The 26,053-nt window shown below is 42.7% G+C and overlaps 2 protein-coding genes and 1 long non-coding RNA gene across 15 annotated transcripts; all 3 read right to left on the bottom strand.

Moving 5' to 3' along the window:
• Nucleotides 1-1,820: 1,820 nt before the first annotated feature.
• Nucleotides 1,821-2,309, bottom strand: LOC147981777 (uncharacterized). The gene has a single exon (XM_087516103.1). It carries the CDS (start codon nucleotides 2,307-2,309, stop codon nucleotides 1,821-1,823), a length of 489 nt encoding a protein of 162 aa, XP_087372229.1.
• A 5,485-nt stretch (nucleotides 2,310-7,794) lies between these two features.
• On the bottom strand, nucleotides 7,795-9,918 carry LOC125506947 (glutathione transferase GST 23-like). Its single transcript, XM_048671655.2, has 2 exons — nucleotides 9,604-9,918; nucleotides 7,795-8,175 (listed from the first exon to the last, which is right to left on the bottom strand). Exons 1-2 carry the CDS (start codon nucleotides 9,916-9,918, stop codon nucleotides 7,795-7,797), a joined length of 696 nt encoding a protein of 231 aa, XP_048527612.2.
• Nucleotides 9,919-13,270: 3,352 nt separating this feature from the next.
• LOC125508466 (uncharacterized) lies at nucleotides 13,271-19,745 on the bottom strand. 13 transcript variants are annotated; one of them, XR_015599033.1, is made up of 5 exons: nucleotides 19,158-19,745; nucleotides 18,958-19,031; nucleotides 18,806-18,849; nucleotides 14,575-18,716; nucleotides 13,271-14,445 (listed from the first exon to the last, which is right to left on the bottom strand). It is a non-coding gene; the product is annotated as an uncharacterized LOC125508466 (long non-coding RNA). The 13 variants fall into 13 exon arrangements; XR_007283506.2 differs by having other exon boundaries at nucleotides 13,271-14,431; XR_007283507.2 differs by having other exon boundaries at nucleotides 13,271-14,845; nucleotides 15,408-18,716.
• Nucleotides 19,746-26,053: the final 6,308 nt, after the last annotated feature.

Genomic DNA, 26,053 nt, shown 5'->3' with positions numbered 1-26,053 from the left:
CAGCAAAAAAATCGGCTGATAGTAGCAAAAAAAAATGTGCCAGTTCCAGCAGAAAAAGCTCATTGGCAGTAGCAAATGAAGTCACCGGTGGTAGCAAAACCAAATGCCGGTTCAAGCAAAACAACAATCAACAACGAACTCGAGTAGTTGGTATTACAACAAAAGTTTATTGGTTGTAGCATCCCTAGACATCGGATGTAGCACAGGTCGGCGAGCCCGCACGACGCAGCGACGCTAGCTGCAGCTCAAGGCAGGCATCGCTCGGGCGTTGAAAGCCTCCCGTCGGCGCTAAAATAAATATAGTACCATACCGCTAGCCGTGGACGGCGTGCACCAGTATATAGCCGTGCCTCTGGTCTTGTGCACCAGCCGGGGGTGGTGGTGCACGCCTGTGACTCCAGCTTCGGAGGGCGGGCTGGCATTTGGGGGCGGGCTCTGGGTTTGGGCTCTCGAGCCTGCATATTCTTTAACACGACGGACTTCTCCGGGTCGATCGATCGTCCACTATAAGAGTAAAAAGTGGCCCAAAAGAGATGCGTGTAAACACGACATGACATCTCCGATCGAGGGGTCGTGTTAAAAGTGGCCTGAAAGTTAAGTAGGCCGGGTTGTTGGCCCGACCTTCTACTGGTTATATGCGCTGCGGGGTTATGCTCCCAGTCGAAGCCCAACTTCTGGATGGTTATCCCATCCGGCCATCCATGTGTATGTGGGTTCGCTCATCTCAACTCCCCTTCCGATGCCAGCTTTTTATTTTCTTCTTTTAGCAGCAACGAACAATCCCAAACGGTATAACTTTACTATTCATGAGCCTTTAGCACCAAACTGCCAAACAGTATAACATCACCAAGTGACCATTGTTTTTCTTGCCTACCAAATGGATATGAGTTTTTTTTTCAATTCAAAATGGATATGAGTTGGAACTTCAAGTTTCACAGGCTTGCCTAGCAGCACCTTTCTAGCATATACCTACATACAATAAAAGCATATCAATCTAAAAATGGGTGGCCATAGCTCCAAGGAAAGAGGCCCACGCATCTTGTTGGGGATATTCCCCAGGGGCGAGACCCGGCCAGAGAAGGACCTGGCCTAAGGGTATGACCCGGTCTGGGACGAGACCCACCAAAACATCAAGGGGGCCCAGATAGGGCTGCGTAAAGGGATAACTACGCACCAGCTTACTGCGGGCAGGAAGGAGACTCCGCCCAAGGGAGAAGGGCCGACTTACATAACCTTGAGCGGTAGGACAGCCGCCTTACATGGAAGGCACGCGGTACTTGGAGTAGGACTCCTAATTTGAGTAGAACCAGGATATGTTGGAAAACCGGGGACCCGACTGGTATATAAGGGGGGAGGGGTTTTTTTAGCTCTCGAGACTAGATGGTGAAACATGACCCTTGTAATCGAGATCATCATCATCAATAGCTATCTAGCAGGAGTAGGCTTTTACCTCAGCCTTTTATCTACGTTGGATCACCCGACATTGTCTTTTCGTTGAGTCTCACGGAAATCATGTCCAGAATTTTCACAGTTTGCACAGAATCTTCAAATCAAGTCCAAACGCCAAACAAGCATAGACCCAAACATGTATACGCACGTACTTCCTGATTTAATCATAACCTTTTGTGTAGGTAGGCTTGTCCCTTGACCGCGCACTTGTCACCTTTCTTTTTAATAACTTTTTTTGAACCGCTCATGCATGTATCCCTGGACTCCTGCGCTAATAACACCTAAATGTTACTGATTATTTTCTTGCGCGATCCATGCCTATTTTCTTTCGAATAGGCTTGCCCCCAAGCCTTCGCTGTCGGAAAGCAGGCTCACAAGGCAGTCTTGTCCTCCCAGGTGTTAGCTACGGCCACACTATCAGACCATCGAACAAGTACATGTTCCACCATGCGTCCGTTCTTCTTCCTATGTCTTGTGTCCATGGTAGCTGTTGGAACCAGCAGAATGTCGCTGAAGCGAGGAAGCTGTTGTTCTGAACTTGTACCTGTGGACAGAGCGTGTTGTAGTTGCGAGACGTGGAACACAGGGTGCACATCCGCATGCTCCGGCAGTTGCAGCTTGTACGCCACCTCGTTGATCTTCCCGACGATCTTGTACGATCCGTAGTAGCAGAAGGAGAGCTTGTGATTGGCACGTCGGGCGATGGATGTTTGAACATACAGCTGCAGCTTCAGGAACGCCATGCGGCCCACCTCAAAGACATAGAAGGAGCATTTCTTGTCTGCGCTCTGCTTCATACAGAGTCGAGCATGCTGCAAGTGCTGTTGGAGGAGGTCTTGGATGACCGCATGATCGTCCATCCACGAGAGAGTAGCAGTTTAAGAGATGATCCCCCGCTGACGAGGCTCGTACCCATATATCGCACGGAATGGCGACATCCCAAATGGCAAAGTGGTGTGCAGAGGTGTACCAAAACTGGGCTAGAGGAAGCCGGTGGCTCCATCTTCGCAGACAAGCTTGGGTGAAGCACCGGTGAAATGTCTCCAAGCACTGATTCACACGCTCAGTTTGCCCGTCCATCTTGGATGATTCGCCGTGCTCATGCGGAGTTTCGTGCCGGCATACCTGAACAACTCTTGCCAAAAGTGACTTGTGAAGACCGGGTTTCGATCCGAGACGATGGCGCCCGGAAATCCATGGAGAGGATAGATGCGGTGCATGTACAAAAGAGCAACTTTAGCAGCGGTGTACGGATGGGCGAGAGGAAGAAAATGTGCAAATTTGGTCAACAGATTCTTTATCTGCTTCTAACTATGAGATGAAAACTTGCTACGGCAGAGGAACGGTCAGGATGATGTGAGCATCATTTTGGCTCACTGGTTGCGAGCGACTTCTCGGACTCATCTCATTGTCAACTGAAACTCAACTTCAGCCTAGAGCTAGCGTGACCAAACATAGCACAGTTGTTGTACCTGAAAAAGTGGCTTGATTGTTTCCATGAATTAAGAGCAACAACATACCCTAAACTTCATTAGTTGGTTCCATTCTAGACAATAATCCAGAGAGAAAGTATTATCTCTAGAATTTCATCATCTCTAGATATCAACGTGTCATCTCATCTGCAGTAACCCTCTCTGAATTTCTACGATACTATTGCGCAATTACTAACAAATCAAGAAATGCGGGGTCTGAAAATTACTGCGGGTTCTTAACTGGCAATCATGTATCTCTCTGTGACATTTATAACAATTTCTACCTTGACAATAGATCAACATCACATTCCAATAACTGAAAAATAATCACCACTAGTAACACGAATTGCGCATTACCCTGATGAAATCAGTCAAGTAACCATGATCAACGTTTATGTAAAAGTTGTTGAGATCACTAATATTGGCAGCCTTTATTTCGTAACAGGAAGGCCTGACAATTTTCCCACTTTCTCTAGCATATTGTGGGGTTATGTATAGTTTGCACATGCAGCGCTCAGCGAGACCACAAAGCTTCAACAATCAGGTGAAGGCATCATGGCAACATGGTAACAAAGATACTCCCTACTGAAAAAAATGTTGATCATGAACATTTGGAAAAATGGTAAACAACTATTTGAACAATGTTAATCAAGCATTTGAAAAATGTTCAAAGTGTTTAGAAAATGTTAATATTGAATTTAGAAAATGTTAATGAAGCATCTGAAAATATTGAGTGTGAATAGAATTTTTTTTGACAATGTATTAGAAAATGTTAATCTTGTATTTGAATTTTTTAATGAAGCATTTGAAAAGCGTTTAAAAAGTGTGTATAGGAAAAATGTTGACCATGTATTCAAAAAATGTTAATCTTGTATTTGAAATTTTTTATCCTTGTATTTGAAAATCTTAATCAATCCTTCACATAGGTGAATAAAAAAATGTAGAATAAAAACCAAAAGAAACAAAGATAACAAAAAATACCGAAAAAAATAAACCAAAGAAAACAAAAAATAATAACAAAGAAATTAATGCTAAAAGAATGAAAGAAAAGAAACAAAATAAAATGAAAAAAGCATTAGAAACAAAGAAAGAAACAAAAAACAAGGAAAAAATGAAGGAAAATGTGTAAAAGTTGGCGCTGTTCCTTCTAGTAGGTCACGCCCTACGTATCGTACAAGAACATGATATTGGCGCAGTGGCTAACAGTGCCGCAAAGCAACAAGGAGATCCCAGGATTGATCCCTTGCGTGCACCCTTTTAACATTTTTCCAAAAATATCCGCTACAGGGCCGGCCTGATACAGTAGCGCTCGACGCCGAGAGATCCTTCCATCTTGTTTAATGTGAGATATAGCATTTGCGCTATTTTAGGCAACTAGGCGGACTGGAATTTGCTACACTTATGGACTTCATCTTATGCATTAGAAGCTACAGGCTGACTTGGCATCAGTTGATTAGGAATCAGGAGGACCCATGGCTGAAAGCACGGGAAGGAGGGAGATTGATGGGGAGACACGTACTCCAGTAAGCCCCTTCCGTGCAATTCTGTCTGTAAGTCTAGGATTTTCGTAGGCGGACTCGGCTGGGAGGCGGTACAAGCCATTGAATCGGGCCAATTCAGTGTGCTATTTGTCTTTTTCAACCCCTTTTTAAATATATTTTTTCTGGCTCAAACCCAACCATTCCATTACGGTCCACCGCCATTGCTAGTATCCTAGGATAACCTTTATCATATGCCTGGACCACGAAACATATATCGCCCTTATAGTGAGTGATCCTTCAGTCATGCCTGAACCTTTTTTTTCTCGCACGACATAGACGGGCCCGCCCGTTTGTTTGTTTTATTTTTCAATCGCCCTAGGTTCTACTATCGTTGGTAGCCTAGCGTGCCATGGACGTACAGGTTTGGTTTGGTTCATTTTTTTCTTTTTTCTTTTCCTTTATGCCTTCTTTTAGTTTTTTCTGTTTCTTCATCCTATTTTTTCCTATGTTTCTTCATTTTCCTTCGGGTTTCTTCATTAATTTCAAGGTTTTCACTGTGTTTTCTTTTTCTTTTCATTTTCCTTTGTTTCTTTCTTGGTTTTTGCTGGATTTTTTCTTTTCTGTCTTCATTTTCCTTCGTTTCTTTCATCGGTTTTCTTCATTTTTCCTTTTTTCTTCTTGGCTTTCTCTATTTCCATTCTTCTGAAATGGTTTTCTTGGTTTATTTATTTTTCCTTTTGGTTCTTATTTGGTTTCTTTGTTGATTTTTATCGGTTTCTTTTTTGTTCGACACATGTCAATTTTTCTAGTACAAATTCAACATTTTTCGTATATATCCAAAGCATATTTTACATATATGTTTTTAAAGTATATGATATACATTTTTTGAAAAAAAATATGTGTCCTTTTTTCCATACACATGGTCCTTTTTTTTGCATATATCTAATACATTTTTTAAGAAAACTTTAACATGTTTAATATACAAGATAAAAATATGGAAAACATTGTCAACATTTTAAAAATATTGTTAGCAGTTTTTAATCAAAATTAACATTTTTTCACACAGAACGTAAATTTTACATATACATTAGGAACATTTGTATGTAATGTTCAATATTTTTTAATATAGTATTGTCTTTTTTCCAAATTTTCATTTTTATGTATACTTTAACTAATCTCAGTTGTAAAATTTTCCTGTACATCAGGAACATCTTTTATACACGTTTACAATTTTTTTATATACATGATCAACATTTTTACATACACATTAACATTTTTCCTGTACTTTTTAATATTTTTATATGTATGACAAACATTTTTCTATAAACATTTGGCATTTTCCAAGTGCTTGATTAACATTTTTCAGTGCCTCCATAGTTCATGCCCTTAGAGTATCCTTAGCCGAATGTATCTAATACGGCCTCTCAAACACACGTGGTTGTGCACAGGCCTGTCCACGGGCACTGACTGGGCATCTCTTATTTCGTTGCTTACACAACTGTGTGTCTCATATCCAAATCCTCAAATCCATGCAAGAAATGCAATGCTACGTAGATGAATAACATGAAGACGCTTGATAGCAACAAAGGAACGAGTTCACATACTACTAGCAACTACATTAGTCATCTCACACAAAAGGATCAAAGCTCATCACTGAACAGCGCAAATTCATACTTCAAAATTACTAAAATATAGATAAAACGGAGAATGGCGGAGGAAATCACCTTTTCCTCACCGGCCCCTTCCCTTTGCGGTTGTCGATGTGGTTGTATCCCCTTCGTGTAGGCGTCCACAGCCAGACGGGCATCGTTGTCGTCATCGCTGGATCCGCCGCTGTTGTCCGAGGCCTCACTAGAGGAGATTTTGCCAATTGTCAGCCTCCGTACAACGCGCTCCTGCACCTGGGCCAGCTGGAGTGCCCTTGCCTTGGCTGCCGACTACGTCGTTGCCTTGCACTTCGACAGCTTGATGGCTAGCCGGAGCACTTTGGCTTTTTTGTGGCAGAGCTGCTACACGTCTGTCTGTCGATGTGAAGGAGCGTCGGAGGACAGACACGAGAAGCGCGTCTTCCCGGACCACTAGCGCATGCTTGCCCGACGTGATGCGAGCGCCTCTCTCTCTCTCTCTCTCTCTCTCTCTCTCTCTCTCTCTCTCTCTCTCTCGCGGTGAGCGGTCGACGCCTCAGATTCAGGCGTCCTCGTCCGCGGAGGCCTCAGCGAGGGCACGAGTACCCAGCGGTGGCCGGGGACACCCTGGCATTAGTAGAGTAGGAGAAGACAGTTAGTGTGTACCTACATATTGTGGCGGAGCGACTGGAGCTAGCGCCCGACGCGAGGGGCTGACGACGTCGCCCACAATGCGACGCCGGGCGTCACGTGCCGTCGCGGAACATGAGCTTTCGCTGCTGCCGCCCCGGTCCATGATTGACTGGTGCAACGCGATGCGGACGGCGATCTCCTCCATGTCGTCGTCGGCATCGGATCCGCCACCGGATGCAGCGCTGTTGCTGTCGCTCACCATAGATCGTACGTGGACGGACGGTAAGAGGAGGAAAAAGAACGAGAGATAGTGGAGTGGACTGCGGTCTAGGGTTCGTCAGGCTTTGGGGTTTATGTGGGGTCGTTGCGGGCCATGATGCGCCGGGCTGATGTGACGGGTGCGTTTGGGCGCTTCTGGTCCTCCCCAGATCCGTCTTAGATTTATGCTAAATATGAGGGGTGTCGGACAGGCGTCTAGTGCCGGTTTGAGAAGCCCGTTGGGTAAGTTTTCTGAGCCTGTCAGTAATCAGGCCATCTACCGAGGCGTACAGTGGCGGTTTGAGGCGCCCAGCTTAGGTGCTCTAACACATTCATACTGCACAGCTCATAGACGAAAGAAGATAGATCACTCGATCTTACACCCGACACAATTACACAAATTGAAGACAAATTTATGATTTTGAAAGAACAAACAATACACTCACTGTTTACCACTATCCACGTAATTGTCCTTTTTTAGCTTATATAATAACCTTTTTCATCACGTGACTTTGCACGCTCGTAATACACATCTATATTAGCATGTAGAATTTGTTTTACCATTTTTTGTTCATTTCTATACCTGTTAAAAATTGATTGACAAATATTTTTATATATGAGCAACAACAAAAATCAAATAAAAATAAGCATATTCTTTCTTATGACACCTCGCAAAAATATATATTCCTTTATAACATTTTGCAGGTGATCAGGAAAAATATTAGTTTTCTTGACTTCGTCTTATTCCTAAAACGGGCTCCAGGCAACTCGACATCCATTTGTATCTTCCTATGGTGCACACACTTTATTGCAATATATAAATTCTCACATGCAACTTACATATGCATTATTACAACAGGTCCAACACATAGCGCGCTAGTAGTTCTTTGCGGCCATCGTCATAGCTATGGACACATACCGATCCTTCCTCGCCGTCAACTCGGCAAGCACACGACCCCTCTCCGGAAGGCATTGCCTCACAATGTCGTCAGCCTTGTAGTCCCTCGCCCACTTGCACAACAATGGGTGGTCCTCCTCGGTGAGCAGCCTTACCCCGGCCATCTCCTCAAAGACTCCTAACCAATGCGCGATCCCGCCCATGGCTATGTCGAGGAAGCCAATAGTATCACCTCCGAAAAACCTCTTCCCCTCCGGCAACTGTCCCTCAAGAAGCTTTAGGTTCTTTGCCGCCTCCCTCGCTGATGAAGCTTGCACTTGACCGTCCGTCCAGAGTGCCATCCATACAGACCTCCAGCACTACACATGTATAAATCCCTTGCATGTCATTGTCATCTGAGGTTCTCTTTTATGTAAATAATTATTAGAAAATACAGTTATAAATATTTGAGTTGGTAGTCAGGTGTTCCCACATTTACTAATACTAGATGATATCTCGAGCCTTGCTATGGGAATCGGTTGCAATATATTTCACTGAGATTTGATTGTGTGAAATATAAATATTTAGATTAATAAGACGTGACCAAAACTAAAAATACACACGACATAGTATATTTGATTATGTATATTGACAAAATGTTTATTGATTAAAAATAGAATAATAGAATGAAAATATTTTCCCATGCATGGTTGCAGGCGGTGATGGTTTTTCCGATGCATGGTTGCATGTTGAGGTGGGTCGTGATGATGTGGCATGCTTGCGTGTTGATGACATAAATAAGTTAGTGAGGTCACTCTCTTAAGTATATATAATTCGTCGTTTTAGCCATGATAACTGGGGTCATGCAAATCCCACTCACAAATTTGGCTGGTCTACCCCTGTTACCTCCCCTATCTCTTTCCCATGTTTCCTCTCATCTCCTATACCCCTCCTCCAATCTCCGATCTTTGCTGGCCTAGCCAAAAATCAAATCCAATATGACTAACTTCAATGATGGCAAAGTTCTTCGAATCTTAGCGACCAATGATATCCTAGCCTATCGTTTTGGCTGGCCTACCGACCTTGTCCCAGTTCGCCTTGCCAGCAATAGTAGCTAGTAAATCATTTGTCCATGAAGCACAATTTATGAATGAAAGTATAAACGTGAGAAAACTTGGTGAAAAACACAATTTCAGTCGGCGAATGCACTTTTTCACCAAGTTGTATTTTACTATTTAAAAAATTGTAATCATAAGTTGTCACTAATGTGTATCTATCCGTACCGTAATATTTTTGAATATTATGAATTAGGGAAATTTATATGCTTTCTCATTCCATTCGTGAGGAGCTGGATGAGAAGAAACTCTCATGTGCAGTTTTGCAGTAGAGATGGAAGTAAGAAAGAGAACCATCGACTAAGACCCCAAAAGAACCAGATTTCACAAACAACATAGAGGAATAATGAAAGGAAAATCCTGCGAGGCACTCATATTTGCTTTGGTAGATATCCTCTTCATGCACTTGAACCTGCTTAGATCACGGTAGGACAGATAGAAGCAGGACCAAGAGCAATAACGCGATATGCACGCCGTGGTGGAAAAAATGCACTTTTTCACCAAGTTGTATTTTACTATTAAAAAAATTGTAATCATAAATTTTTGCTTAACCAAAAGTGTATTTACCGGTATTAACTTAGACATCAAAAAAATATCTGTCGACTTAGGATTAACAAAAGTGAAACATGAACCGAGAAATAGCAACACCACTAAACGAACTTAGTACTACCCGCTGATAATATGTTTACCCACCTTCTCGTTGACGAAGTGAGCCCAGAAGCGGGCGGAGGCACGGGCGAAGGGGTCGGAGGGGAGGAGCGGCGGGCCATCGAAGGCCTCATCAACATACTCAACAACGACAAGCGACTCGCATACCGCAGGCCGGTCGCCATGGAGGAGCACGGGGACCTTCTTGTGGACGGGATTGTGCTTCAGCAGCAGCTCGCTTTTGTTTGCGAGGTCTTCTTGGATGAACTCGTAGGGGACTCCCTTCAGAAGGAGGGCCACCTCCGCCCGGTGGACCATCGGGCTGCCGAAGGAGCCGATGAGCTTCAGCGGTTCAGACATGTCTGAAGGAAGATAGCTAGCTCCGGCCGGGCTTCATCTTCATGAGAAATTTAATATATGCATTGCGTGCTTGTGTGTTCGGATGACACACATCTTGGTAGCTCCGCAACGAAGTTTGTTTGTCGCATGTTTTTTCACGACTGAAAGCTACGGCCCGGCTCTAAACAATTGCGGACACAACAGAGAACTAGATAACGTAGCGCTACATGTCACCTTAATCCAACGAATGTGCATTTGTGGCCTTGTGTGTGTGTGTGTGTGTGTGTGTGTGTCCGTTCTTATCCAGGATGCACAACTATTTTACAGTGATGCTCATATTTTTCAAAAAAGGTTTACGTGTTACAAATAAGTTCTCATTTGCTGTCAACAGAAGTTCTCTTTTTGATTAAAAAGTAATAAGGATTTATTAAAACCATAAAATATACAATCATGTAAAACATTAGAAATATAAAAAAGAAAAGATAAAAAAGAAAAGAAACAACAAAAGAAAGGGTTTAAATTACTGGCCTTCATGGTGCGGCCCATACTGGATTGCTCCATAATAACTTGCAATAAGCGAAATCACAATATGGCCAAACGCCAAGGAGACAAAAGCCACAAGAAATCATGAAATGAAAATCAAAATGAGGAAATAACTAGTGCGAAGGATGACTAGGAGCGTCTTTGTCTCGCCCCAAAGACCACTGTAGTGGGACGACCCAGTCGGAAGCTGTTGCTTTGCTTCGTTTGTTTATTTCATTGGTTGGTTTTCATTCGTTCTTTCTTTTAACTTTCGTCTATATCTCAAAATATTAATGTTAAAGCAGTGTTAACATGTTTTTAAAAAAAGTCTAAAAAAGTTCGCTGTGCATTTAAAAGATGTTAAAGCAGTGTTAAAATATTATTCGTGCAATTCTAAAAAATATGTGTACCATTGAAAAAATATTAATGACATTTAGAAATTGTTCACGTGTTTCAAAATATTGTTTATTATATATTTTCATAGAATTTGAATACAATGTAAAAATTTCCATGTAACTTTTAAAATAAGTTTTGTTCCGTTAAAAAATGGTAACATGTTTTCAAAGAATTGTATGTGATATTTTAAAAATAATGTTCATAAATGTAAAAAATACATAAGTCTTAAAAATATAATATTTCATACCATTCAAAAATATGTATAAGACATCTAAAAAATATTCGCATGTTTCTAAAATATGTTCATGACATATAGTGTTACTATTCATCATCCAGGGTGCGGAATAAGTTATTCTTCATCCGAGGTAATTTTACGGCCATTTCATAAATAAATTATGTTTGCAATACAAATAGTTACATTCATATTGATTCACTACATAAAATTTGGCATAAAAAGTTAAAATATAGGTCATAAGATCAGGAAAAATGCATTTCATGTATAATTTACACTATGTTTTACGTTTGTAATTTTACGTAACATAAATATTCTTTACGATGACTATATATTTTTCTTATGGTCTATTTTTACGTATAAAATAAAATAAAACTTACGGAACGTAAATTTACGGTGCATTGATGGTAAAATAGAGGGGAGTGAAGAATAACTATTCCTCACCCAGGGTGCAGAATAAGTTATGCTTCACCCGAGGTAATCTTACGAACATTTCATAATTAAATTATGATTGGAATTCAAATAGTTACATTTCTATTGATTCACTATGTAAAATTTGCCATAAGAAAATAAAAATATAGGTCATAAGACAATTGTTTTTGCAGTTTATGTGTATTTTACACTATGTTTTTACGTTTGTAATTTTACATAACCTAACATATATTTTAAAATGATAATATATTTTCTTACGGTCTTTTTTTTTCTTCGGAAATAAGAAAAAACTTAAGGAACGTAAAATTACGGTGCATTGACGGTAAAATAGAGGGATGAAGAATAACTATTCCTCACCCAGGGTGTCGATTAGTATAGTGATACTATTCATATATATAGAATTTAAAAAATGTTTGCATAGTATAAAAAAGTTTCGTATGATTCAAAAGAATGTTCATCGTGTATTTGAAAATGGTTAAAATTTATTAAGAAAATGTTCAACATGTATTTGAAAAAATGTTAATCTTGTATCTGAAAAACGTTCCACACGTATAAAAAGATGTTACGTTTGTATAAAAAAATGTACTACTTGTATTGAAAATTCGACATGTATTTTTAACAAGATCAAAATGAAAAAAAACAGAGAAAATAGATGAAAATACACACATTAAAATAACAGAGCTGCATAGAAAAAACATCTCTCCAAAGTGTATGTTCCTAGCAGCAAAAAAAAACAGAAAAATCTACAATAACAGCGCATATACCATGTGAAACTGAAATAAGCAAGAAAAATATTAAGCCATCTCGCAAAAAGACACTGCCTTCCTGGTAGAGACGATGGATTGTCAGTTTCCATCACCATACCATTAAGACTAATAGAACGCCCATGCGTTGCTACGGGCTACAATGCATAGAAATAAATCAAGAAAAATTTAAGATTGTCTCCAAGGTCCAAGATCATTTCTTCCCATACGTCCGGGTGCGCAAGGACATCAAATGGTTGAACCCTGGGATCCGCAAAATTCAACCGTCTAGACATTCCAAGATTCACCAAAACCAAATCATATGCGAGGAAAAAATGTGGCTGTCCGTACTATTTGTCATGGTATCTCCAACACACGGGCCCAACACAAAAAAAATCCTAGCCCACGTCACACCCTTCCCTTTTCTTGTCGGAGCCTCCCTTCCCGCTCGGTTTCCGCCATGGCAGGACATTTCAGAAGCCCTCTTCTTTAAACCCGGATGACGCCCACCTCACCTTCATCATGGTGCCCTCTCTCCTTTACAACGTACTTCCTCACGGACCGGCAAGGAGAAGTGCCCTGCCAACCGCCCCGCTCTCCCCCTGGTCCCCTCCCCCATGTTCGTGCCGATCCGCCACCGCCATCAAGAGGGAGGAGTCTTGTTTCTTAGTGGCTATCTCCCTTTCTGACATAGGGAGGGAGGGTGAGGGGAGAACCGAAGGCCGCGTAAGTGGAGTCGGGGTGCAGCGAAAACTGCTGCTATTTCACTCAGGAATTAAACTCGCTTGTATGTCATCTCACTTATGCCAAATCATAATCGTGATATTGAATCTCCCCCTCATTACAAAATCAAATGAAGTTAGATAAGAAAACTTATGCTATTTTCACGTGAATAACAGCCGGAGAAGTAATCAGTAAGCGGTTTAGTTCCTGAGAGTGGACCCAATATTCCAGTCTCATATGCTCACCGGATTGGCAAAACTTTACAAATCGCATTAGAAAAGTACCATGGTAATTTATTTACCTGACAGGAAAAAAGTCAAGAAAATGCAGGGTCTAACTGAACCATTAGCTCCCACCGGCTTGTTATCTACAACCTTTACAAAATCCAAAAAAAAGAATATTTTGAAATATGATGCCCAAGAACAATCATGGATCAGATGGTTATATCTGATTACAAATAGACTAAGGCCCTATCAAACAAAAAAAAATAATTTCCTGATTCATTAATTTTATGCACCAAGTATAATCCAAATAGGAATACGTAGCACTAAAATTGATGAATAGTGAACCTAAACTGGAGGTCGGATGAGCCGGAGTTTGGTTGGAGCTAGAGTACCACCTTCGACCCACATCATAACTGTATTATGTCATCCAACGATCTAGCACACTGGTTGAATCCATCCTGATTGATGTTCTTGCTTGATTGATGTTCTTGCTGTGGATCTATGCCATCTTGCCTAAAGAGCTGCATCCCGACCAAATTTTTTGCCGTTGAACCATGCCTTCCTACCTAGAGGGCCACATCCTAATCGAAGTTTTTGCCACTGAATCCATGCCTTCCTGCGTTGAAGATCATATTTTTCCTTGCAAGAAAATTAACCTAATAACCCTACATCTAAAGGCAGAGAGAGTGTCCTCCGATTTGCAAAATATATGTAAACCCTGCATATTCTAATTAGGTATTTATTTAATGAATCCTTCTACATTGCAAATATATTTCAGCAAAAAGAATCTCAAACCTATATTTTCTCAGTTCAATATTTAAACCATCTTAGCATTTCATCCGCTTCCTAAAAGCATGAATGGACAGTATTCAAATTAGAATATGAAGTAGGCCTCCAAAAGGAGATGGGACACAAAAACTGGAACCATCACTGGTAGATGCAATTTGAATGAATAAACAACCCATTGTATCTTAGGAACAGAGCAATGACCCTAGTTCATGTCTGCATACCATGCCATCACTTAATTTCCATTAGATATATAAAAAGAGTCAGATATTGAAAATAGTATATGTATACTTCACACTTTTAAATCCAAAATATAAGTGGCAAATAATTTTACGTAGCAAGCTCAGGACTTGAGTGCCCTCACCATGTTACAGGAGATCTAACATTCATTTTTTGCTTTAGATAGGCTTAAATTCAGAGCACGGTCAGTTCTTTGGAACTGTTACAAAGTAGTACTTGCAATCCTCCTCTCACTTCTGCATTTCACAAACTGAACAATATCATATGACATCTCCATGTTACTTGTAGTAAGCAAAACAACAGAAATTGCAAAAAAGAAAATATATCTAGAAAATAAATATATCTGCAGTGCAGCAGCAGAGGAGCCAACATTGCTCACCTGTGGATCTTTGTTATTGGCTTTCATGAGGTCGCCTGCATTTCTTCTTCCTCCTACTTTCTTGCTGTAATTGTCCTAAAGAAAGGGATAGGTACATCAAGATTAGGAAAAGCATCAAGCTGCTCTGGTGCATCAATTTTAGACTTCCTTCCTGCAATTGTCCTAAAGAAATGGAATGCTGAAATTGTTTCATTCGGTTAGTTGATTGGTTCCCTCACAAAGAAGCAAGATAGCTTGAAGCTGTACTGCTGTAGCATCTCACCCTCCAAATCTGAAGATTGTGAAAATATATAAGGATAACCGTCCGTTGCAATGGGAGTCAAAAAATTGTCACAACAGTATAGTATAAGCTAAAGAAATATTGTACTCGTGTAGCATAATAATAACAACTTCGTAAGGTTCTTGTTCTTGGTTCAATTGTTCCAGGGGCCAAGATGAATAACTTGGTCATACTTATATAAATAACAACATCAGCCCAAATGTTTACTTACAGTCACTAATTCAAAAATATTGGACGGTCTTGTAGTGAAATTTTTTAGTTTTTCTGAGTGGCAAATGTAATAGACTGTAAAACTCCTTTTGGATGCTGACGCAGAGCATTTCTATACTTGTTTCGGCAATTACAAATATACACTTGGGATATGGTAGTCTAACTAATAACGAAATGCACAAACCAACATATGATCAGGAATGTCATGCTGAACTCGCCTACAAGTACTGCGCGCGTGTGCGTGTGTGCATGTGTGTGTGTTTGTCATCAAGTGACCAAGGTCTAGCATCAGTCAAATAACCAAAATAAAGAAACAAGATGGCTCCTAAAAAACATTCATTACCTTGAGGCGTTCATCAGGTTGCTGAATGTAGCAGAATCAACAGTACATCTGTTTAGACCTTAGATGTTCTTGTGCTCAAATGACGCAGTTTCTCCAGGTTGTATGGATGCCTAAACTAAAAGAAAAACGCTACCAGGTCCATAGTGTGTCTAATTTGTGAAACTGAACCTCAACAAATGAGGGCAAATATAAAGACGCCGAGTTTCAAGCAGTTTGTTGTTTCTGTTCTCAGTTTAGATGCAGGTCACACAACAACATGCAGTTAGATGTCTATTACAGAATTATTTTGCAGGCAACTGAATACTTAGAATAAAATATTACTCACCAGGAGGGTAATCAATTCATACGAGTATTGTTCTCCCATGACCATAATGCATTTATGTCTGAACAATTACCAGTACAGATGAGAAAGCATACCATTATGATAGCATTATGAGAACATCAATTAGTTGTGGCCCTTACTGCATTTCATATCAAATATGCAGGTGTCAGTAGATTAAACAAATACAACTTACCTACAAAGACTCGATGGTGAAAGTCGAAAATACTCTATGCACTGACAGATAATTCTTCTACTGTTCACTTGGACATAATCAAATTATTATTCAGAATATTACATATCAGAATAATATGTGCCAATGTAACAATAGTCTGGCACTGAGATGTGGAGATGGTTACATCTGATCAATTTGCGTCCTTCCAAATAGAAGTTCAAGAAAAAAATAAACTAATGGACCAAGTGAACATGAAAGACACAAGTATACGAAAATCAAATTGTTTTTCACCATATATTATTGGAAAAAATATTGAACATCCATGCCTTCATGGTCCCCTCTAGTTTGGTGCATAAATCAGAGGTACAAAGAGATACTAAACATTACATAACAATATTTTTGATTTCTTTAAAAAAATTATGCAAAAAGAAACTGTGACCATGTCTCAGAAAAATAGTACAAGAACATTAAACCTTGACAGAAGGAGATGGAACACTAAAAGTGAATGAGCTACCGGAGGCTGAAGGACATCAGTCAGGAGTCAGGACACAGCGAGGCGCAGCAGTGATCACTCGACCTTGGGTACTACAGGGACTTCAGGCCTGAAGGACATTGGTCAGGAGTCAAGATTATCGGCGTGAATCTCATTGGTGTGCAGGGAAGCATCTAGAGATGAAGGTCGTTCGTGCCGCCGCCTGGTGGATTGCTCAGTTGGAGGAGGGGGGCTCACCGCCGTCTCCTCCGGGCTGTTGTGCCGCCATTTTCACCTTACGATTGGACATAGTGGATCGAGATACATCTAGAAGAAATAAAATGAATGTCATCATTAGTAAAGAATTTTCAGCGACAAAAGGATAAACAACAATTGGAATGTTAAAACAAAACCTGCACCTACACAAGTACTGTATATTTTATATTAGCACAAGTGTAGATCATGTCCCACTCTTCACTTTGTTTACAAAAAAGTTCAGAATATCAATCTTGGTGAGCCCTGTAAGGAAGCATCCCGTGATCTCGGTCAGGTTCCATCTGCGTGGCGCGCTGCTGATTCTTCCGTGAGTGGGTGCTCAGAGGAAGGATCCTGAAACTCCATTATCAATAGCCCGGAGCTGCATCGGCCTGCTAATTTTATTGGCACATATAAAAAGCCAATGGCGCTATCAAAGTCTTCTTGGTTAGGATGATCAAGCAAGAAGCCAATTTGCAGTACATTATCATAAACATTTTCCTTCATTCATGATTGTAGTCAACATAAAAAAACCATTTCTATAATCAGTTGAACATTACATCAATAACAAAGAAATAAATAAATGACGGAATTCTTTTCCAAGAATATAATACTGTAGAACACAACATTGGTTCAGAACTGTAGCAGTTGTGAAAGCACTTACCAACTCTTTGTCGCAATTTCTGGTTTATCCTGAACAGTAGACATTTTCTGCCTTGTTAGCTTAAAAATTAAGGAGGTTACTTAGAAAGAATAATTATCGTCGACAATGCATTTATCAAAACGTAAAAATCAAAAAGCATTTGAGATATAGACTGGCAACTAAGAAACCATGTGTTTTTAGTTTTTTGTGACAGATAACTTTTACAATGGCAAAACATACATATTGTAGCCTACACATTTAAACTTGGACAAACGACCAAATATCATTAGTAGAGAAGTAATCCTCGCACTTGAGAATCGAAGCCAAAAATATGAGAATAATAGCCTACACTTCAAATGCATAGCTGAACAATAGTTTCTCCATCAATATACATGTAGTGCTACTCTGTATTCATGTAAACCAATCTACATATAACATATGTAGCAAACATTAATGTGCAGCCATAATAGACAGATGGCCGATTCAGATTGCCCAAAATAACAGGAAGGTGCTTCTTGATTGAGCAGATGAATGATTCAGCAGATAGAAAATGTAAAGTGGTGGGATATTAGGCATTAACTTGAAAAATAGAGGGGAATAGAGAACGCACCTTGCTAATTTTTGGGCAAATATAAGATTGCAATGTCTCTGCCAATAGCACAATATCACATAATTTGATCTCCATGAGAATTAATGAAAAAAGAAGATCTCCCTGAAAATTACAAATGTAATGTAGCTGCGGATGCATGCATGTTGTTGATCTGTAGGCGCCTAGCTGAAAGAAAAATAAAATCACAAGGGTCCAAAACTCAACTGGGAAACATAGCAATGAAAAATCATCAGGAGTACATAGTTCAAGAAGTCCATCTCAATTTGCATTGGTTGGTTATATGAACATAAAAAATGAAGTGTTACATTTAGCATTCAACACGTGATTATTTGGGCGTCGCCACTCTCTCCAGCTGCGGCCCTGAAACTTTATCTTCACGCCCTCCCGGTGCGGCAGCAACGCGGTACAGCAGGGGGCTCCAATATTTCTCCCCTACGACCCTCGACGGACCGCACAACCCTTTGATCTCCACTCCTACTTACTCAAATTGAATGAAGCTGGCACTTGCTGGGCACAGAAAAATAACTCCTTGAATTGAAGTCCGTTCACCTGTAGAATGAATGCTGGTCACTACGAAGTCAAGAGGCGGACGAACAACAGCCTCAAGGTGTGGGTGCAGAAAAATAACTCCTCAAAATTGAAGTTCCAGAGTGGCGATTTACAGCCATGGCAAATTCAAGCCTGATCAATGTTAGGTTCAAAAGTGGCGATCTAGGTTCTGGATTGCAATGTCATCACTAATACATCAGGTTCAACTTGACTCCTTGTAATGTCGTAAAGGTAGGCTGACGGGAGGGACTTGTTGTCGATCTAGCAATACATGAACCATGTGCAACTGGGAATGTTCAAAACACAGCAGCATTAGTAGAAACATATTCTACAAGGATTGTATGAAGCGGAATGCACAATAACTAAGCCGCGTACTTGCGACGTCTGCATCCTGCACTGCGTGCTCCTCGCTGAAGTTTCTGCAGAATGTAATTGCATGGAACCGTCAATAATGCCTGCAGGCAAACTCCATCAATTAACATTGTTCGTACCTCCAATGGAATGGAGTACATCAGTGTTTTTAGTACCTCACTGATACATGATGCCCCTGCGCTCCTTTGAATAATCAGAGAAATTTAACCCTCGACAAATCAATCTGGACCTGGAAAAGAATTGGGTTACGTTAAAATCGGAGACTGAATATTCTGGACGGCCAGTGTTGGGTCGCCCCGAATCGGGATCCCTCGACCAAAAACGGGGCTCGGGGAGATGAACATGAACGCCCTACCAGGTGTTTTAGAAATTACTTGGCAGCATCGCTGGTTCTCAGTCATGGCCCGGAGCAGATGGATCTCGGTGCAGGGAGGCAGACAGGGGGCAAACAATGAAGAAGGCCATCTACTGCAGGTACCTTCCTACCCACGCACACCAGGAGTACCTGCAGAGCTCGACGCGCTAGGGGCGGCTACGTTGGCCTCCCCACCTTGAGATCCAAATCCATCTCGGCACCCGTATTTTGAGATCAGCTCATCCTCTCCCGCTTTCCAGATCGAAACATGAGAGGGCGAACAGTGGGGCGGGGGTGGAGGAAAGCAAGGAGAGGTTGCGGCGGGGCAGCGAGGGTAAGATACCCTAGCAGCGGCCGGGCGTGGGGGTGGGGGTCTGGAGCGCTGTCGCGATATGGAGTGGAGAGGTGGATCTGCTCCTGCCGACGCGCCCGAAGAAGGGGTCGGGCCAGCGGAGCTGTAGGGGCGGCGCCGGAGTGGGAGATGGGGGCGGTGCCGGAGCGCGAGCAGAGGGAGAGGTCGCATCGTGGATCGAGAGGATCGTCCTGTGCCCTCGAGGGATCGGCAGGAGTGTTTTTTTTTTTTGCGGTTTTTTTTCTACGTGCGTGAGTCGCGGTGGTGGGAGGGGGACGAAAATTAACCAGCGAAAAAACGGACGAAAAAAGACCGTCTTTGCTAGGACGAAAATTGACCGGCGAAGACTACCAACTGCTCCGTTAGGAATAGAGATCCATCCAGCTGGCATGCGCAGATTGTGCATGAGACATCTCCCCGCACATTTCCATCAGCACGAAGGAGGCTTCAGTATTGAAATTAGAAAGCTGGCGCTTATCTTTGACAAATATTTTCTAGGTCACACAAAAGATAGAATGCCACGGGCCACCGCACAAACTTTAATTTAATACATTGCACACTGTTAAATGTAAACCTAGCCCCCTCCCCCCACCCCGGCCCCCAACCACCCAAGAAAACAACAACCAAAATTCAAAGTTATTCCTGTTTCTCCACAAGAAACAGAGGAGAGCAGTGCTAACTAAGGTCGTGTTCGGAATCCATCTCATCCGCTCCGACTCCGTGGATTTGTGGACCTCAGTTTAGCCCGCTCTGTAAAAATGAGCTAGAGGCTCGTCCGCTCCGGAGCGGAGAGGAGCCGAACGCGGCCTAAATTGATTATATCAAGAACCACGTTTGTGAAATGGATTCTAGCTACCACCTCCTAGTTTTCCACTCAGAATTGAGAAGGTGAAATGTTAAGTCTTTTGCCTTACTGAAAATGTTTAAATGGTACGTTATCACGAGCAACTTACATCGGTTGGGACACATATATTTTATGATTCATGAACAAAAAGACAAATCAGAACTATAAATGGGGGTACATAGGACATTATAGGATTACGGCCCCTCCCCCTGCACCATCACCTCGCGGCCCCCTTTGTTTTTGAGGTGTGAAATTGCTAAACTTATGGGCAATAGATTACAAAATTAACTTACGAGCGTGATTTTCTTCCCTAATCCCACTAACGTCCTGGTATTTTATTGTGGGTTCCACCCTGTAACTAACCATAGGCCTCCACCTCAACCCATATTTAATCTTCATAATGAACACCCTGTAGTTTACTCATTTCAACTACCCTGCCTCAGGCATATTGGCTTGTAGATTGTGGTCTGTAACAAACAATCTGTAATTGTAGCGAAGTTAGTGGAGGGGGTAGAGATCGACAGCCATGAGGTCTCGGTCTGGCAGGCATCGTCTATAATACATTGTTTCGTACGGTTCATAATTGTCAGCGAGATACTCACCTTGTCATTGACGAACTAAGCCCATAAGTGGGTCATTGCTCAGTCATGCACGTCGCCAGCACGAACGGCGGGCTGTCAAAGGTCTTGTCCATATTACTCCACGATGGAGAGTGACGCGCAGACGACGCCCCAGTCACCGTGGAGGAGCATCAACAGCTTCTTGTGGACAGGGTTGTGCGTGAAAGGCAGTTCCCTCTCGTCCTCACTGGTAGAAAAAGAGCCTATAGTCCCGGTTCAGGCAGGAGACCCTTTGAACCGGGACTGATGGGCCTCCACGTGGGCAGTGCGCAGAGCTCAGGCAGGAGACCCTTTGGTTTCGGTTGGTGGCACCAACCGGGACCAATAGGCATCCACGTGTCAGCATTTCTGTGCTTGGGGTTTATGTTTTTTTTGAAAAGGGGGGGGGGGGTTGGGGGTTTTGGGGGGTTAATTTAGGTGTTTCATATATTGTGTTAGCTAGCTATAATTAATAGAGAGAAGTGTCCTCTCTTACGTCTGTGCTTGGTCGACGCTACGTACTATACATACGTATAGAGAGGACTAGACACGCTAGTTAGCTAGTAAGCAAACGAAGGAAACAGAAGATCGTCATGAACATATATGCATACAGAGAGAAGTGATATCGACCACCTCTCCTTCTCCGAGAGATTGGTCGAACAACAAGTTCTCGTATATCTATCCGACACTACCGGCTACATATATACAATAATTATCTCTTACAAATATAATCATACGGACTCATGGTCCACATAGTATTCTCCGTCTTCAGCGATCACTTGGTCAAGAAAGAATGCCGCCAATTCCTCTTGAATTGCTCGCATGCAAGCTGGTGCTAGGAGTTCATCCCGCTTCCGAAACATCTAATTTGAAGAAGGGGGTCAATACATATATATATGAATGAATGAAACTCAATACAAATGATGGTAATAAAATAAAATTGTGAATGTTGTTATTTACGTACTTCATATTGTTCGTCAGAGTACCCGTCCCGCTCACAGGTCGTGTGGCGGATGGACTCGCAGACGTAGTATCCACAGAAATCATTCCTTTGTTCCTGCCACAACCACTTTACAAGAAATAGAGGTCAATCAAACTGATAAGCAAGAATGCTAAATGGTATTGATGAAACTAGCACTTGAATCACTAGGAGATGCGTGGAACATGCTACTATAGTACTTACTTTCGGGTGTCTAAATTCCAGCTCCTTCGGCAGTCCCGGAACTTTTCTGGTGAATTTTCTCCAAACCCTGCCGGACAAATAAAACAATTACTTGATATCAGGAAATGAACAAAGTTGCTGATATGGTGGATAATGATCGATTTAACTTACTTCTTGAGGATTTCAGTCATGTCCGCATACTCCTGGGGATCTTTTCGTTTAGAGTCCAAGATGGTTACTACTCCCTGCTCAAGCCTAATCTCTAGGAGAATATAGTGGAAACTGCACACGCATGCATAACTCATCAATTACATTACTATAACCTGGACTAATATATAAGGGAAACCGAATATGCACAAGACAGTAACACTCACTTGAAGTTGTAAGGAAAGAGTATTATATCTTTGTTTTCATTTTTTTTGAATGATCGTAGCAAGTTGGCATCGGTATCCCCGGGACGATGTTCAACCTCTGTTGCATCTATGAGATATGTGTTAACGAACCCAATATCACCGATTTGTCTTTTCTTCAATTCGGCGATCTTCATTCTGCATAATATAGTGAGGATAATTATAAATACATGCAATGAAAGAGATGAGCTATATAGAGAGACTTAATGACAGAAGTAGTAGTACTTACAGACAGTAGCAGGTGATCGTTGTTTTATCGAGGGCCAATTGATTGAAAAAATGATAGAACTCCTCAAATGGAATAGGCAACAGTTCAATTCCAACGAGGTCATGCTCCGGTTTAACTCTCGCATATAAAGTACTCCTCCCCCCAGACTCTCTGCAGATTTTCAAGTACCAATCATGTAATCTTCGCATCATCATTGTTAAAGATTTTTCATCTTTGACGAGAGGCTTCCCGTACTCGTATCTGTGTATCTGCACCTCCATGGGATCATAATGTACATCGTCGGGCAGGTAATCGTCAACATTGCCATAACCGGGCACCATCCTCGGATCGACGATGTCGCTAGGCACCTTGAGGGGGGGGCACGATTGCTTCGCTTGTTCGCCGAGCTGGGCAATTTGTTTCCCAGCTGCTCGTCGTTCTTTCAGCCTTTGATCACTGACTGTACTTCCCGACCGCTCCGCTTCGGCCCATGTCTTTGCAATAATGCGCTCATAGTTGCCTTTCGGCGGAGACTTGGGTGGTTTTGCCAGGGCAGCCAGAGTGCGCTTCACTTTCACCGGATCTACCTTCTCCTCCGGAGGTGGATGTCTCTTTGCTTTCAACCCTTGAAACCAGTCATCCACTTCGGTTCACGCGATCTTCGCGTTCTCCTCCGGGGTCCTCTCGTATGGTAACTTTTCTGGAGTCTTCAGAGAAGGACCGAATTTGTATGTCCTCCCGCCTCTGGTTGTACTGCTAGACGCCGACCGAGCAGACGGAGCGGTTGTCTTCTTTACTTGCTTACGAGGCGTAGGAGAAGGACTACGACGGGCCGGAGCAGCTGGAGCGGCGGCAGGTCTCTTCCGCCCTTGCTGACGAGGCGGAGAAGGAGGAGGCTGGCTGCTCGGGCGCGTCGGCGCAGGCGGAGAAGGAGGCGGAGTGCCGCCACGCGCCAGAGAAGGAGCCGGCCGAGGGCCCTGATCGTCACTCGCCGGAGGAGGAGGCGGTGGAGGAGGCGGAGTGCCTTGACTCACCGGAGGAGGAGAAGGAGGCAGAGGCGTCCAGTTCGGAAGGTTGATGAGCTCCTTCCGCCATAGGCATGGAGTCTTCAGAGCAGACCCCAGCCGAGTCTCCCCTTCACCGGTAGGGTGGTCAAGCTGGAGGTCCTCAAATCCCTCCGTTATTTCATCCACCATCACCCTAGCATATCCTTCTGGAATCGCCTGGCAGTGAAAAGTTGCGCCGGGTTCAGTAGGATAAACAGAGCCAACAGCCGCCTTGACCTTCAAATTCATCCATTGTGTCATAAGGTGGCAATTTTGAGACTCCGTGATAGCATCCACGGGATAGCTGGCAGGAGCCGTCAAGGCATGCTCCGGCTGAAGCAGCTCGGTGGAAGCCACGCTGCTTCTGCGCTGAGATGGTGGGGTAGCTTCGGGGGAGGCTTCGACAGTACGTTTGCTGCGATTTGCTTCTCGTTCCTCTATCGCGTCTACCCTTGCTTGCAGCGCTTGCATTTGGGTCTGCTGCACTTTTTTCCTCCTCTCATGGGATTTGTAACCGCATGCGTCCGGAAACCCAACCTTCCACGGAATGGAGCCTGGCGTGCCTCGTGTCCGTCCAGGGTGCTCAGGATTCCCGAGGGCCATTGTGAGCTCGTCGTTCTCTCTGTCTGGAAAGAACGTCCCTTCCTGCGCTGCTTCGATATACTACTTAAGATTCCTGACTGGTATGTCCATTTGATCGTTCGTCCAAATGCACTTCCCTGTTACAGGGTCCAAGGTTCCGCCAGCCCCGAAGAACCAAGTCCGGCAATGGTCTGGCCAGTTAATTGTCTCTGGTTCGATCCCTTTATCAACCAGATCATTCTCAGTCTTGGACCACTTAGGCCGGGCTACGAGGTAGCCACCTGACCCCGTGCGATGGTGAAGCTTCTTCTTCGCAGCATTTTGCTTGTTTGTCGCCGACATCTTCTTACTCTTTTCCGATGTCTTGTGGGCCACAAATGCGGGCCAGTGATCTCTGATCTTCTCATATCTGCCCTTGAATTCTGGTGTCTCATTATTTTCGACAAACTTATTCAGCTCTTTCTTCCACCTCCTGAATAGTTCTGCCATCCTCTTAAGAGCAAAAGACTTGATTAATTTCTCTTTAACTGGGTTCTCTAGATTATCCTCTGGCGGTAGGGTGAAATTTGACTTCAGCTCAGTCCAAAGATCATTTTTCTGCATATCATTGACATAAGACACCTCAGGGTCTTCTGTAGCCGGCTTAAACCATTGCTGGATGCTTATCGGGATCTTGTCCCTAACCAGAACCCCGCACTGAGCAACAAATGCGTTCTTTGTTCGGATGGGTTCAATCGGTTGGCCGTCGGGCGCGATTGCTATGATCTCAAACTTTTCATCCGAGCTCAACTTTTTCTTCGAGCCTCGTCTCTTTACCGAAGTTGTGCTCGATCCGGAGGGCTAGAAAAAAGAACAAAGACTTAATTAATATGTGTACATACCAAAACAATGAATGCATCAATCAGCTAGTCAGCACAGGCTTAACTAATATATATACCTTGCCGGACTCGGTTCGGTCACCGGAGCCGTCCTCATGTTCTTCTTCTTGCACCGGCATTAGGTCACCGTAGCCAGCTTGTTCACCCTCTCCTTCCAGACCATCGGTTTCGTTGAGAAACAACGAGACGGCATCACTTCCTTCTGCGATTATATCCCTCAACAACGCTTCTTTTGCTTCGTCTAGGGCGGTGTCCATAGTTTCTACAAATATTTACAACATGGCAATTATTATTCAAACATGACAGATGGATATATTAGTGCCAAACATAAAACTAGCTACCTAATCATAGTAAGCTATCGGGAGGGGATATATATCGACAACGACGACACTACATCTATGTCCCTCGACGACCCTCGTTCCCGATAAAAAAAGAGGAAGAAGAAGAAGAAAAAAAAGAGGAGAAGGAAGAATAGAGGAGAAGAACTCCTCTATTCTTTCTTCTCCTCTCTTTTTTTCTTCTTCCTCTTCTTTTTTATCCTCTTCTTCCTCTCATGTTCGAGAGGATCGCCGAGGGGTCGGGAGGTTGCCTAGTGTCAAAGGATTCAACAAAACCATGTCTTCATCATTAGGCGAAAGTAACATGTTCATGATGGTACGAAGCTCTTCAAAGTTGTTCTGGAACGGAGTCCCAGATAGGATAATTCGCTTTTTGGTACAAAGTTCAGCAAGAGCCTTCCGAATATCGCTATTTGGAAGGCCTTTGCTGAATTCGTACCAAAAGGCAGATTATCCTATCCGGGACTCCATTCTAGA

This window comes from Triticum urartu, chromosome 3A (genome assembly GCF_056163025.1).
Source record: "Triticum urartu cultivar PI428250 chromosome 3A, HENAU_Tu73, whole genome shotgun sequence".
NCBI lineage: Eukaryota > Viridiplantae > Streptophyta > Magnoliopsida > Poales > Poaceae > Triticum > Triticum urartu.
This window is presented reverse-complemented; position numbering and strand designations above follow the sequence as displayed.

Bases quoted from the DNA above. Each gene is read 5' to 3' on its own strand.
- LOC147981777 (XM_087516103.1), bottom strand. From the start codon at position 2,309: ATGGACGATCATGCGGTCATCCAAGACCTCCTCCAACAGCACTTGCAG.
- LOC125506947 (XM_048671655.2), bottom strand. From the start codon at position 9,918: ATGTCTGAACCGCTGAAGCTCATCGGCTCCTTCGGCAGCCCGATGGTC. The intron at 8,176-9,603 runs GTGGGTAAACAT...ATACATGTGTAG, and splicing joins CTCACTTCGTCAACGAGAAG to TGCTGGAGGTCTGTATGGAT.